This window comes from Motacilla alba, chromosome 8, assembly GCF_015832195.1.
Source record: "Motacilla alba alba isolate MOTALB_02 chromosome 8, Motacilla_alba_V1.0_pri, whole genome shotgun sequence".
Lineage (NCBI taxonomy): Eukaryota > Metazoa > Chordata > Aves > Passeriformes > Motacillidae > Motacilla > Motacilla alba.
The window spans coordinates 16,114,066-16,130,248 of NC_052023.1; the positions used below are offsets into that span (position 1 = coordinate 16,114,066).

A 16,183-nucleotide genomic window follows, 5' to 3' on the forward strand; every position below is an offset into this window, starting at 1 on the left:
TGACATAAATCCACAAGGGAGACCTCCCTTTTGGAAGTTAACGTCTCAAGAACTCTGGGAAGGAATGTGAAGCCAGATCCCAGTCCATGTGCTGACAAAACTTTTCTGCAGGGAAGGATCTGTGTGCAGCCCCACTCCGACAGCAGGCACACCCAAGCCTTCCCCAGCCCCAGAGCCACCGCTGGCCTCTTGGGTCCCGTTTGCAGAGCCAAACCCCGCAAGGTCGCAGAGACAAGCCAGGTCGGGCCACCTCTCCCTTCCCTTTCCAGCATGCAACGGGGACCTCGCACACAGGGAACGGAGGTCAGCGCGACAGCTGCTTTGGGCACGCACTTTCCTTTGCAGGAGAAAATAATTTCTGAGACAAAAACTGTCCCATAACCTATTTCTGCATTAAGGAAAAGGCTCTTTTTTTTCCCTTCCTTTCCACAGGAAGGGTGACGGGCTGGCTGGGGCGGGCAGACGCGGTGCAGAGGAACCGAGGTGCTCCACGCAGCAGGGGCTGGAAATAGTGCCCCGGCTCGGCCGTCCGCTCTGGCTGGCCCAGTTGTCACCCGAGAGCGACAAAGTAAAAGTCAAGAGGGAACTGCGGTGCTGAAGTGGGTCACACGACTCCCTCGTTTGGAAAAATCCCGAAAGGATGGTACGTCACCTTCCCTCTGCAGCACATCAGTGCCTTGTTAACCCTTCAATCAATCTGGTTACAACACACTGCAACTGGCCATCTTACGTAGGCCTCTCTCCATTTAAAATTACAGCTCTTGCCGGTGCTACGGTACAGTCGGCACCCTTGCTTTGAGCTTGCATTTTTGCATGGGTGTTCAGTATTTAGGGCTCCCTTTAAGTCCGGAAACACCTGCCCGAGCAAGGCCAGCTGCGTGCCCTGCAGTCCCTACGGGGCGCGGGTGGGCGGCGGTGGCGGCCGGGTCCCTCCCGCCGCCCCTGCCCGCGGCTCTGTGTGTCACCTACCCGGCAGTGCCGAGACGCGAGACCCTCTGGACAAGCACCGTGGAACACACCATGGGGTGCCTGCAGCACAAGCTGTGCCATACCTCGGTCTCGCTCTGCGCCTGGCGCCAGCACCGCGGGGGAGGGCACGGTGACACCCGAGTGCCACCGGCTAAAGCACCCGGAAGGCGGCACCCCCCGGCCGTCCCAGGCCACCGCCGCGCAAGGCCAGCGAGGCGACGGCCTCCGTCCCGCACGGCCAGCGAGGGGGTGGCCCCGTCCCGCACGGCCAGCGGGCTGCAGGGAGCGGAGCCAACGCCCCCGCGCTGTCCCCGGGCCCGGCCCCGCGCTGGAGCTGCCGCGGGAGCGCGGTGAACGAGGGCTCCTTCCACGCACGGCTCCTGCACGGCGGATGGGCGATTCCTCAGCGCGCCTCAGGCCGGCGACTGTGAGCGCAGTAACGGAGGGCAAATGTCCGATGTGTGAAAGACATTAAAACACTGTCCTGTGTGAAAGACATTAAAACACTTAAGTGTGCGGACCATCCCGGGGGTTGTATTCCTCAATGACCTTTTTAAAGAAATATGGTCTGAAATCTCTTGTCAGGGCCTGCAGGAAAGACACAGCTGCTTACAAATGGTAAGGAGTACTTGGAATTATATTACCCGTTCCGCTGCGTGACAAAGAGCTCCTCATTTCCCATTCCATCCACACAAGGAGTGGAAATGTCAATTTAGTGCTGCTCTATTTTTAGTTCTTTCACTACAGATACAAAGCCTAGCACAGTTTCAAGGCAATAAGGAATGCTATGAAGCTGGGATGAAATCTTGGAGTATCCCAAGCCCTTCCAACCACTTCTATAGCTAACAAGCAGAACTACATCTTGGTAAGTTATGACTAAGCTCCAAATAAAAAATACTATTGAAAATATACTAATAGCTGCCAATGACTATTCTAACCAGGATTTAGGATTTTCATTAATGTTATGTAGCTCACTTGCCACATACATGAAAACAAAGGCTACTTTCTAATTCAGGATGAGTGAATGGAAGGTACAGCTATGGAAGGTAACATTGGAGTCAACTTTGCTCTTTGTACATATGCACTTTCTTCTGGCAATAACAGCATTGCCAAGAGATAAGAGACAGGCTTCTCAAAAGATAATTCACATAACAACCTCACAGAACAACTGGCCTGGTACGACAGCTGAGTGGCATGGGGCAAGAGTGGAGCTCCAGAGCATCAACAAGCTTTTCTGACAGAACACAGATTTACACTCAGTGACTATTTTCATTACTGATTAGGTTTCCACGTCTTCACAAGCACATTCCAGTCATACTTCCAAAAGTATCTAGCCAGTCAGCACAACCTTGTATAGCAGTAGACAAAATGGCATCTGCATAAAGTTTGCCCACAGGGGAGAAAAGGCAAAACACAGGCACGGAGGTGAGGCTTGTCCCAAACTCAGCATTACCCTCAAAGCCTCAGTGCTTCATGTAAGAAGCAGGTGGTTCCTAAAGCTGTGCCTCTGAAGGAGGCAATACTTTGTCCACTATTTTTTCTCCTGTTTTGATTTTTAGTCATGCTATGTCCTGAATTCAGTGTCTTAGAACAGCTACCCCACTCCCGCATTAAAAGTTATGGGAGACACTTTTTTATAAAACCACATCTATCCAATGCTTCTTTAGTGAACTTATTCTGTTGGGCTAATGGATTGTTGTCCCTGTCCTGGAGGGGGCTGATGCTGGGCATGTGGCTGCTCTGTGTGTCCTTCCTGATGCAGAGCTCTGGGACTCTCCTTCCAGGGCTGTATCACGATGTTTACATGTCTGACACCAACTCTACCTATGGCTGCACTCACAGATTTTTCAGTGAATACTTACACAGCTACAGCACCTGACACTGTATCAGCCCAATATTTTCCCAAATATTAGGGGTATGGAAGAATGCAGATGAAGTACTTTACTTCCTTCTGCACATCATCCCACTCCAGGAAAGGAAACTATTTCACAGGGCTTAAGTAAGCAAAAGGTGAGGCCTACAATTAACTAGGGCCACAAATACCTCAGTGAAAGGTAAATGTTTCAGCACAAACACCTGAAAGCTTGAAATTTGGTGACATATTTTCAAATCAGCCTCAGAGTGACTAACCCAGAGGAAAAGATATAGCTACTCTGGAAAGTGTTAATGCAGATTAAATCCAGTCAATAGCAGAAGTCAGAGTTATTAATAAATTTTGGTTCTCAGATCTGCTCTTCCAGAAGAAAAGCACTTTAAGAATGCAACAGATGCTTTGCTTTTGAGCACACTCCAGTAGATCTCAGTACCGCTCATGTACACCTGAACAAGCAGGAGTTCATTCAAGGGAGGGAGCCGGCCTGTCCCACATCTGTTATAACTTACCCACTTGCAGGACTAACACCCAGTTATCTCTATAAAGCTAAAACCAACCAAACAAAACCAGGAAGAGGTAAGGTGTAAGAGCAGTTAGCTCTTTTTCATCCTGCCCACAAGGACCCCAAACTAGCAGTTGTGTAGATGTTTTTCTGTTTGATAAGCACATACACAATCCAGATTTATAAATGCAAATGTTACTGGAATGGGAGGATAGAATTGTTCTTTAAATCACGACAAGTCTGATCTGTTGGACAGCTAGAATTAATAAAAAAGCTTGAAAATTAAGGTTTCCATTGTGTCACTGCAGGGCAAATCTTTCTTTCCAGTCCTCCTTCCCATCTGAAATGGTTCAGAGGTGCCATAGACACCTGCTCTAGGAAACTTACCTTTCTCCTGTCACTTCTAAACCTTGCTCTGTCCCACAACCAAAATCCCAGCTCCTCCACAGTACTGCCTACAAGATCTCAGATTTCCCTTCTCTGCCCAACTTGGGAGCATCGGGTATCTTCACCCCTGAGCACGGCTTAGTTTCTCTTAGAGGAGGAGATGTCTGCCCCTTCCAGAACACAGGAGGCAAATGGGTGCCCTCTGTATAGCTTTCCTCACAAATGCAAAAGTTCCAGCAACAGAGTACAACAGTACTTCTGCAGTGAGCTCAATGTTCACCACCCACACAGGAAGGGGAAGTACAGGAACATCACAAACAATTGAGGAGGGACTTGTGTTTTGCTTTGAGACAATCCTTTTTATATACAAAGACTGCAGAAAGTTGTATTTTCTTGAGCACAGTTGCTTTTTAAAAGCAGGACTTATTTTTTTGCTCAAAATTCAAAGAGGCACTCAAATGTACTAAGCATAGACATGCTTTTAGCATTTTATTAAGCAAGCTGCTTCTACTGTTACAATGACTGGTCCTATCTTACTATCCCCCTTTTCCCAGTCACTAATGCTGCATGAACACGCACATGCACCCATCTACTAGAACAAAATGCAACAAAACCTCTACCCAACTTTGGATCTGCTTAAACTGACAGTAAACTCACAAGTTACAGTAGGAACTATTTTTAAGTATTCTCAAGAAAATACAATTAAATAACAAAACTAGAAAAAAAAAATCACAGCAGATCCTATACAAGTATTCAGACAAGAGCTTAAAATAACACCTTATTTCTTTTCAAGTTACCATTTGTTTTGCACTACATTTAAATAATCTACCATGTCTCCAAGCAGTGTGAGACAGTCATTCTGCAGCAAAACTTCTGCCAAAGTAGGCTCTGGTGGTGGTATGCATTTAGAAATGATGGCCAGATGATGGCACGGTAAACATCCTTCTTTTGACAGGCTGTACATGTCTATTAGAAATATTCCTTGTTCCATATGCATGTGGAGGATTAGACACATACACTCCTCACACAGAACAACTACCTCTTGGAACACGTCAGCAGAGTATTTACTACCAAATCCAGAAGGAGTTTGTGATTCTTACATTGTCCCCATTAATGAGAAAAATGTCACTATACAAAAGCTCTCTCTTTTTTTTCCCTTTCTTATCAAATCCTTCAAACAGCTGATAACTAGCTTTTATAGACTGGAGAGTCAGATGGAATTCTGAACCTATTATTTTACTAAAACCCCAGGGGTCAACTTATCACCCGAAAACCATTTTACATGGACAATTTGACTTTCATGTGGAGCGTCAGAACATACCCTAGATGGAAATCTAAAATAAATTATATGGAATAGTGCCTCCTTTGTGCTGAAATTTATCGGTCCCACACTACAATAATTTTGAAAATTGTATCCCTTAAGCTACAGTGCTGAGATATTATTAACTGCTTGAACTGAAAGAGCAGGTCTGATCGGCTGCTATAAAGTCTATGGACAGAGACTAATTTCTATTGAACCACATGCTTATCTGAAGCTGTGTTCCACCATTGCAAGCTGCCAACTTTATTTTCTTCCAGAATACACTGCCCATCTTTTTGCCATCATCCTCAGTAGGGGTGTCACTTCAGCAAATCCATTCCAGGAGCTAAGAATGTGTCTAAGCTTCTGCTAATACGGTTGTCTGAGACAATCACACCCAGGAGACAGGGAGGGAGATCCATCCACTTGTACCTCTTATCTTCCTAACACAGGTTATTTTCCTCACTAAGCAAGTCTCCAGTCTCTGAAATGCATCTCTGGGATGTATCACAAGATAAGCATATCTATTTCATGGCCGACAGTTCTTTATCACTTTTGCTGCCATATTTAAGAAATAAAATTATTTGATAATGTGTTGATGCTTTGGTCAATGCACCTTTTACATCCGTTAGTACAATTTTTAGAAACCAAACTGACCTCAGAACCTGAAATCTTTATAATTGAGAATATACTGAAAATGATAAATGATACAGCTGCTGGGTGACTATTTTTTGAGTGGAAATTCCAGAAAAACCTTCTCCAGGCATAACACATAAGACACAAGGATAGAGTTCTGGGATAAAAGAAGTGTATTTCCTACACCCAGGAACCTAACAAGTCTGGAGTAAAACAGGTAAAATATTACTCCACAACCAGGAAAAATAGTAATTAAATCGTACTGCCTCATTTTCATTCATGTAATTTAATGGCCTTTATAAACTGAAATTGCTAAAAAGGAGGTTCTGATTTGCACATCCAAGTTTCTAGATAGCACTACTTTCACTTTTTCTTTACTTGACAGAGTCAAGCTCTCCATGAGGCATTCAAAACTAATGACCATTCACTGTGGCAAATCAATCTCTCTAAGCAGAGAATCTATTGCTTCCAGCAATGGCATTCAACTCACTAAGACCTTTGCCAGGCAGGAATTTGAAAACCAAGGCATGGCAAGTCTCTTCCAAACCTTTTAATACCTGTCTGTCTAACATCTTTCTTTTATTTTAGGATGGATCTAAGAAGCAGCAGGAGCCTGTCAGTAAGTGGACACCTGTCCCGAGCGAGTGGCTTTGCTGCTTAAAGAAACACCATCAAAGGTATTGGCAAAGCAGGATATAAGAATCTGTGAAAATATACAGAGTTCAATGGCAAGTTCACTGTATGACTTATTGTATTATACAGATTAAAGCATAAAAAAGAGTAATATTTCTGTGTCTACTTTCATTACATCCTACCATTTATTAAAGTGACTAGAGCAAGTTAACAGCCTTTTTCTGTCTCACTCAAACAACAGAAATTCTTTCACATCAGAAATTCACAGTACTGGAGATAAGGAAAAGTGACAAGTTAGGAGTTTTCCACTTGCACTGATGAATATTCTGAGTACTTTTAAATGCTGAAACTGATGACATAAATGTTTTGGAATCTATTTCTCTAAATTATAGCCTAATTAGGTCAAAAGAAGAAATCCATAATTTCAAAGGATAAAGCCTGAATCTAGCCAGAAGAGTGATCAGGTATCAACATGCAGCAGCTCAAAACAAGTTACGCAAGCTGACCTTAGCATGTGTGAATATCAGGTTTCCAATGCAGAAATATGTATTTTTCAATACATTTTTCTAAGCAGAAATCATGTCAAGTCATTTATATGCAAATCAGACTATATTCTACAGCTGATACTTCTGTGCAGAAGCCATGGGAATTATTTGCACTTAATAAAGCCTCATAAATAGGTTTTGCCTCTAAGTGGGTGGGGGAACAGCAAACATATCATAGCCATTTACAGTTACAAGCGTCTTTTTATTTTGAAAGTTATATGCATCCTTTAATAGGAAGTTTCACAGTTACAAAAGAAACATTGTTTCCTTTATATAAACAAAACAACCTTACAGCCTTCAAAACAAAATGTTTTGCCTTATTCCCTATGCTCAGCTATCTAAAATATAGAAATTGCTATCTAGCCCCAGTCAAAAAGACATGCTAGTTCCATGCAGTATATGTTAAATACAGGAAGAAATTACTTATTATATCCAGGCAACTTTATTACATTTGAAAGGACATACACCTTCTTTATGTGAAGTATGTCCACCCAGTATCATCTATTGTATGTCTGCAACACACGTTAACATTTTCACACACCACCCATTAGATATGCCCATCAAGCCCTGGCACATGGATTAAAGCCATTTAAAAAGCACAAGAGGACAGACTCGGGACCACTCAAAGCACATTCCTCGAAGTGTAATGTTTCAGTGTGGTAGCTAGCACACTAAAGCAAACTGGGAAACAACTCTCCCTAACCGGTATAAACAGCCTGGACTGGGACTCCTGTTAAGGGCAGGACTGCAAGTCAACAGTAGCACATCTTTTCCAGTCTCTCCACAACCAGAGGGAAGAGCAACAGTGATAAGCATTGCCTAGAGACAAACCGATAAAAAAGGGCCCCAAGGGCCCCTAGTGCTTACAGAGGTGCGTGCACTCCTTATCCCAGCCCATTCCGTCTCAAATGCCCATCCAGGGCTCATGGAGACCAGGAGTTACAACACTGAGAGAAAGTGAAAGCTTAAACCGATACAATGTAATGTCACACAGACTTCAAGAACAAATACAGAAGCACGGCTAAGCAGGTTTATCTCAACTGAACAGTGGTAGCCAATAAACACCTGCCCTTTTTCTATCTGATTGTTTTCAGTCAAGCTGAAATTAATCACTGAAAGCACTGTATGTGCCTCAGTTAATTCTCATGGAAGTCTTCCAAAAATTCAGTGTGTTATTAGCCCTCTGCAGGAAGAGAATTTTACCCTGATTAGTACCTTGTTTTCTATTTCCTTGTTAAGCAAAGGAGCTTGGAAAAAAAACCCAGGCATTCACAGATCTCATTTCAGAGACACCATTAAAGATTCTAGCAGTAAAACAATTGACATGATACAACTCTTTTACTCATCTACATAACAAGCAGACAAAGTGACATAAAGAGCTAATGCAAGACACCCTTTCTTTCAGAAGAGGTACCATCGATACTGTCGTAATGATGCATTAGAGTGGTATCATTTGTGTTCTGCAAAATGACTGATTTCAAATATTTTGTGTATACTGGTTTCATACAGTGACTTCTGTTCATTCTTTATCATTATTCTGACTGCCTTTAAGAGCACCAACTTTTATACATCACATAACTATTCCGTGAAGGTATATCTAAGTAAAAATACACCCAAATAACAAGAGTCTGACTTGTTGCAACTGCTCTTGACAATTACTGTAATGTTTAACTCATTAAAATCATTAAAATCTTCAAATAATGAATAAAAGCTGTATAATTAAAATGTGCTCAAAACATGCACCACACAATGAAAATTATGCTACAATAAATTTGCAGTATTCTGTATGCTGAAACTTACCTTGTACACAAATATGTCTGGCAACATGTTTAAACACTATACTTATTTTCCCACTATTTTTGAATATTATGGGTTTTGAGTGCATATTGCATTTTCTTCAAGCACAGATATGGTTGACCTCAGTTTATATTTTGAAACCAATATGTCTGATAGGACAAGGAAGCATATAAGGAAGTTGAAGTTAAATTAAAAGCAGGTATAAGCATGTATTTTATTATGGAGAATCACACAAGTAAGACAGTAAAATCTGACTTCTCATCACACTGAATTTTCTTTTACTATTCCATTATAGAAAACAGTATTTTTTATAATGTAAATTTTGTAGAATCATACCCAGCCTAAAGTCTGAGGCATCCTGCTGTATCCCCAAAGAATTACTTACACAATCCCGTTGATTGAAACTCAAGCCATTCATTTAATGTTTCAACTCTATGTAGAATTAAAATAAGGATCAGTTTAGACTCTGAAAAAAAATTTAATGTATTTTAGTCTGTATTTTACTCATTGTTAGTAGCTTAGTGAAAATGTCTGATGATATCCTATTGAATTTGCCTCTTTTAGCATTTGGTCAGCGCCTGAAACAAAGCACAGCCATCTTTTGCCCTTTTATTCACCTTAGGAAATTAGATCCTTACATGGATAAAGAAATTCAGTGTCTCACATGCACAAGCAAGGCAATATTCAGCGAGCCTGTCTGTGAAATTACAGCACAACAGCTTCTCCATGTCACTCCCATCACAGGTAATTTGGAGAGTTCCACCAGAGAGCAATCAGCCCACTTACAATCCAAAATATCTTCGGACAGTGTCTGCCTCTTTCTAGTGACTAGACAGGGAGTGCAGGTAAACTAGGTTTATCTCTTAATGGGATTCCATTAAACAACGGCAATTACAGCTCTCCATAGCTATGTCCACACTTACCTTCTGGGGCACGACCTGGGGTTTTGGTCTCCTGATCATTCATATGAAGCATCTTTTGAGAAACACCACTGTATCTGCCTGGGAGCCATTTCCCACAGAAATCAGAAGATAGTGATGGGCAGGAGATAAAATCTGCATTCTTAAATCCTACCCTGACACATAACTGGAATGTGTACATGACTAGGACTGCTGGGCTAAATGCAGCAGTAGTGCAGTAATTCTGAGTTACATCAGCTTGGAAGCTTAATTTAAAAGAAATCTGACAAAAAGAGATCTGACATACTAATAACTTTGAGATGAAATAAAATACTTCAGGTGTAGAAAAGTGAGTTAAGCTTGGGCCTGTTGGCATTTGCATAGTCAAAAACATATTGAGGGGTGAGTATTGAGGCTGCTTAGATTAGGCCATTCTTTCAAGCAGAGAAAGAGTTATATTAAGTCAGAAGTGTATGGAAACACTGGAGTCAAGCAAAATGTTATTAGCTGAGAAAATTACAACCTGGTAGTGGAGAAAAACATGGCTGCATTTAGTTGAAAGAACAGACAGCTAATGTTGAAAGAACAGACAGCTAATGTTCCACATGTGATTGTAACATTTTAATTCCTCACATTTTAAATAATTAACAGTAAAAATTAACATTCTCTTGGATTTTAGGCAATATCGTATATTCTACTAACTGTTGAACTTGCAAAGTCTACTATTCAAACATTAAAGCTACAAGAAAATATCCAAATCCAATGCCTGGTGCCTAAATCTGTATTAGGACACATGAATGTCCATTTTATGACCTCGGGTATGAAATTGAAGAGGCAAGAGAGTTTTAGAGTATTCTTACAGACATTTAACAACTGTTTTGCTGAGAATCTGGAAACATATCTGCTTAAGTTGCACTTTTTAATTAACACATTCATAGCACTGTCAAAAGGAATATCTAGAATCTAGGATAATCTATCACCCTATCACTTCTATTTATAAATCTAATTATTTTACAGAACCAGCACTATGAAAAATGCAGTTTTAGAGAAACTGAAAGAAAAACCCGAAAAACATGACAAAATTTCCAAGGAAAGAGTCTTTCATTCAATTAAAGATTACTTGAGAAGCAGGACATGTCACTATAAACACTTAATCCTTTACTTTCTCTAATAGGATTTTCTGTTATCTATAAAAGTACCCTCAAATTAGGAACTATTCTCCTTTGACACATTTCAATATTTTTCTTTATAATCCTGAAAACAGCAAGATCAACAAAACATACTTTAATACTTGTAAAACAAGGTATTATTTCTTATATTCTATAAATTCTACAACAAAACTGTTGTCCAATTTATTATAGAGTCTAGGCAGCAATCCAGCTACTAATAAGTAGGTATACAGCAGAAATCAAACTCTTTTGACTGAAGCCTTCACTGTAAAATTGACTGTTAAGTTCTTTCCCCAGCACTTACAATGTATTTTGTTTACATGTTTTACAAAATACCATCAAATATTCCAAGAAAGGGCTTGACATCACTGGTTTCATCATCAAGAAGAAATCTAAAGAAGATTAAGTAAACAAACAAATTAGGTATAGCACATCAAAACATATGGAAGCAGGAACACTACAGAGTCAAGAGAAACCAAGACAATCAATATAATTTTAAGCAATGTCTTGTAAAAAAATTAATTGTTACTATTGTTGTGAAAATTAAACTTTTTAGCAATGAATATTAGAAACTAACACATTGCCCAAAACTCTTAGTTCCATGAAGAACTAAGCACTGGAACACTGAAGAAACAGAAAAACATATGTAAGTTTTTCTTACCTTGGATCTACTTCTTTTTCCTGTTCTTTTGTGAAAATAAAAAAATCTTCTTTCCTAGTGAATTTAGAAGAGTCTGAGATTATTCCTGGGATGGATGAACACTGTACATTTTTTTGCTCTTGAGAAGGACTTGAATGTGTTTTTTCTTGAAAACTGAACTGCAACACAAAAGTTTAAAAGTATATACGGTTAAACCAACTGAAACTCCCAGACTGTTGTAGAATGCAGACTGGTATTTAATTGATATCATGGTGTTTGACAAGGACCAAGCATGTGATGAATCTAACTTTATACTGGACAGAAAAATGATCAAATTGAGTAAATAATTTTGAGATTAAGCTATATAAAGTAAATTCATATCCTATTTCTTTGTATCAGGAATGTCCCACTGTAGACAGAATGATTTGACAATTTGAAATTCATGATATCCTAACTGATTCATAAGCCAGATATGGCTCAAATATTGGTCAAATACTGGAATCATCTGCCCAGGGAGGTGGTGGAGTCACCATCCCTGGATGTGTTTAAAAAAAGACTGGATGTGGCACTTGGTGCCATGATCTAGTTGAGGTGTTAGAACATGGGTTGGACTCGATGATCTTAAAGGTCTCTTCCAACCTAAAAATTCTGTGATTCTGTGATGGCAGACATATTTACAAAAAAAGTACTTGGATCATAGAAAATTCTGTTGTCAATATATTTTTACTCACCAAAGTTATATTTCTATTCTGTACAGATAAATTCACTTTTGATGTGCTATTGACCACAGAAACATCTGAGTTCTGAATACTGGACTCATCTTGTACTGTGCATGAACTGAAAATACCAAGTTGAATAATTTCAGTATTTTTACAGAAGGGAAAAATTACTTGCTTTTCAATACAGGTTTTTCTACTTATTTCCTTGCATACTTAAATAAAAACTAAATTAAAATAATGCAACAATTCATACCTTTTAAACATTGAAATTTCCCTCACTTTTATGAGTGAACAACCTTTTATATATTTAATTACACAGATACATGTGAAATACAGACAATATTTTAAACTGAATAAAACAGTAGTAAATTATGTAAGTCTTACTCTTTTGAAACGTTATTTGTGGCTTTGCTTGTTGTATACTGGCAGAGGGGTTGACATTCATCTGGACTTTGAAGCCAGATATTTCCATGTTCTGTGAAAGAATGAAAGTACTAAAAAGAGGGCTGAGAAGCAGCCACAACCCCTCCTAAATACTTCCCATGTTATGATAAATAATACTTTGAAAATTATGAAAGTGACTTAACACTTGAAATATTTCTTCTTTGGGTTTTGGGCTAATATAAAGATAAGCAGAGATATACTGTCAGTAAACATTATGAAACAACAATTATGCGGTTGCAGGCCATGAAAAATTTTAATTGTGAGTTTTTCAACTCTCCCTTATGTATTGGATTTTTCACAATATATATGACATTCAAGGCAGAATAATAAATCTGTCAGACTAGTCAATTAACCAAAAATTTCAGGTGGTTCTAGTCATTCTCTATTATAATAATTTATTCTCAAATAATAGCCTGTAGAATAATTTGTAGGAAAGAAAAAAGTTTGTTGAAATAACCTTACCTAATTCTCTACTGACAAAATTACTGGCAAATACCAATTTCTCATCATCAATATCATCCCAAATATCATCTCTCAGTTCAAAGTCCACATTCAAAGCATCTGAAAAACAGTATTTGCTTTTATCTGTGGCAAAAAAATATGAAGCATTAATTTAAACATCAAAACAGTGAACATTGTAATTTTAAACATTAGCAACAACTTACTACTCTTTCCACAGTTCCAGGATTGCAGTTGTTTCTGAGATACTTCTAAGGTATTAATATTATCTGCCTGGTCCACTGAAGGTGATATAGATGACAGTTTATTGCTAGACCTATTTAAAAAAATAAATCAGGGATGTGTCTGTGAAACAATTGCAGAAAGTTGCAAAATAAATTTATTCACGAAACAATTCTCAGTAATACCTTGGCAAGGCTGGCAATGAGGACTTAGGTGTAAAAACAAATTGTCTGAGATCCACATTTTCAGCTTGATTTAACATCTGCATCTAAAGAAAGCAAAATATTTTAACTTATAAGATAAAAAATAATAGTTCTTACTATGTTTATAACAAGCTTGATGTCATAATTAATATTGCAAGTTAGGATAATATTTAAATGTCATTAAACCTTTCTGATGTCTGTCTATCTAATGCACTCAGTTAAAAAGGTTTGAATAACGTGCTTCTGGTGGAGGTATCCAAGCATCCTGGCACAGCCAGACTGGTTGACTCTCATCTGCGTTAGCTGTAGGCTAAATAATCCTCTACTGCAAATAAACAAGCAAACAGAACTGTGAGGTGGAAATAAAACCCTCTGATACCTCAAATGTCATTCTTGCTGCAAAAAGACCTAGTTTAACACTACATTCAGAGGAATGAAGTGCAAGCCATGAAATGTTTCAGAAGTTTAAAACTAATAGGGAAGGTTTTCATATACACAAGTGGATCTACCTGCCAGTGAAAAAAGGACTCTTAGTAGCATGACTAATAAACACCACAATTTTTTTCATTCAGGTCATATTTTGCCAAACCAAGTCACAGTGCAGTACCTTCCAACAATGCCTCTGAACCTCACCAACCACAACCTATCAAATGCCATAAAAGAAAAAATACAGAGGACGTGCACAAAAGTGGACCAACGGAAATGTCCCAAAGAACAGCAGAACCTCTCAAAGATTCCTGGACCTTTGTACTTCTTTACTTTTTGCACTCCACACAGAAAAGTCAAACTTGAATGTTCATATTTAGTGATAAAATTCTCTCTGCAAATAATGCCTACAAATATGTAACAGATTAAAATAAACCTATGAAATGGCTGACTGCGTTCAAGCGAACCTTTAGACGTTTTACTGGAGGTATAGATGAAACTGAGTTCCTGCTCCTTAAATCAGCTAGGTACAAAGAAAACTTTGTGTCTCCATTCATCTGGGACTTTGGAGGTACTCCAGTTTTACCTGAGAAAATGAAGTAAAATAATCTTTAGATTAGTTATAAGGGATAAATCCTAATTATTTTCAAATGACTTTGAAAAACTTTGCCACTAAGCTTAATACCTTCTGTTAAAAGATTCTGAAAGATTTAACATGCTAACTACAAGATCTAACACAGCAGTCATACAAAGAATAACAAGCCTGACATTTTTTAAAATCATATGCTAAGTACAAAAAGTATTATTAGTAATTGTAGTGCCTATAAAAGTGCTATTGCCAAAGCGACTTATAACTGCTTTTATGACTGCATCATAACAACTCAGGCCCCATTCTCTTGCTTGTATTGTTTCTATTAACATAGCCATTGGCATGATGGGAGCTGTCCTACATTGCATTTCTCTAAAAGTATCAGAAGTAGTAGATTTAATGAAACTCACAGCAGTCATGCCCACACACATCTTTATTTTTACAGCGGTGGTTGCATTCTCTGTTGCCATATTTCTTGTAAGCAATCTCCTTTTTAGATCTGCCTCCTAGATAAATATAATACAGAAATTCAAACAGTAATATTGGATTCCAAACACCCATGATTTTTCTTACGTTCAAAATTGTCAAAGAATTGCAGTGTAGTACTTTACAAGTAGAAGCAGCAGAGTTGTGTTTTTATTACCTTTGAGAAAGAAACAGCAGGGATGAATAAAGATCTAGCTCCCTAGTGAAAGCAAAATTCAATTTTCTGTTGACTTTAGTATCAGCCAGATATGGTGATCTGACCACTTACCTGTATCTACTTTTGCTGCTGGCAAGCCTTGGGGTGAGCCATAACATATATCAAGTGTAGATGCAGCTTTTAATTTTTGATTTGTAACCACCTTATGTCCCTCTGGTTTCGGTGTTAAGTAGAAGGCTGTATATGCTCGCTGTATATCAAGGCCAACTTGGAAAATAAAAAGACAAAAATATTAAAACTGCTTTAAACTGTTTCTATAGTACAATAATCTTCAGTTTTCTAAAGTGTGTAAGCAAGTAAATGTTACTCAAAGATCATGGAAATTTTAAAAAATAATTTGCCCTTAGAGCACACTCTTGTATGACCAAATTCTTTAGGATTGAGATTAAAAACCCCAAACATTTTTTGGAATTAAAGACATAGTTACTTGAAGAAAAACAAAATTAGCTCCTTTAACCAAATGTTCTTGTATTGTGTTAAAATTACATTTATCTACGACTTTGCACAGCTGATAAAATTTTAACTTTTAAACTGTACTCCAGTCTGTGTTCAGGAGTATCAGCAGTTCTGTACTGGCAAAGGCAGAAAATGAGTATGTTGATAATGCTTCTCAAGTTGAAGACCAATATTCATGAGAGACTGACAGACATGCTTTGTAAAGAGAGTAATTTTGTCTTTTATTAGGGAAATAAAATTTGCTGGAAAACCAGACAGGCTTTTAAAAAATGTGAGATTTCCTCAAAGTCTGAAATAGGAACAGACTTAAAAATAAGTAGAGACTAGGAAGACCTGGTTTTAGTCTAATTTCACTGTTACCAGTTTCAGAAAAATTAAATGTTGTGCTGAGTTTTACTGAACTCAGTACTGAGTACTTTATCTACTGTACATGTAGATAAAAGGACAATTTCTGTGTGGTTAGAAAATCCTTTTTTCCAGAGCCACAGGTCTAGCTGTAGAAATATAGATTATTCCTGGCTTGATTATTGTAATAATCTCAATGTCAGCATTTACCATGGAAGCATGAACTACACTTCAGTTTACCCACCACACAGCACTCCTCTTTACTGG

The 16,183-nt window shown here is 38.7% G+C and overlaps 1 protein-coding gene across 1 annotated transcript in view; it reads right to left on the reverse strand.

Annotated features, from left to right (window-relative positions):
* Window positions 1-10,970: 10,970 nt before the first annotated feature.
* HFM1 (helicase for meiosis 1) overlaps window positions 10,971-16,183 on the reverse strand; it is a 31,825-nt gene continuing 26,612 nt past the window's right edge. The window contains exons 29-38 of the mRNA XM_038144496.1: window positions 15,167-15,322; window positions 14,823-14,918; window positions 14,291-14,409; window positions 13,380-13,462; window positions 13,179-13,288; window positions 12,976-13,098; window positions 12,454-12,544; window positions 12,082-12,187; window positions 11,372-11,529; window positions 10,971-11,102 (exon numbers count right to left, since the gene is read on the reverse strand). Of these exons, the coding sequence (XP_038000424.1) occupies window positions 11,036-11,102; window positions 11,372-11,529; window positions 12,082-12,187; window positions 12,454-12,544; window positions 12,976-13,098; window positions 13,179-13,288; window positions 13,380-13,462; window positions 14,291-14,409; window positions 14,823-14,918; window positions 15,167-15,322 (1,109 nt within the window). The 3' untranslated portion in view covers window positions 10,971-11,035. The remainder of the gene's footprint in view (window positions 11,103-11,371; window positions 11,530-12,081; window positions 12,188-12,453; window positions 12,545-12,975; window positions 13,099-13,178; window positions 13,289-13,379; window positions 13,463-14,290; window positions 14,410-14,822; window positions 14,919-15,166; window positions 15,323-16,183) is intronic.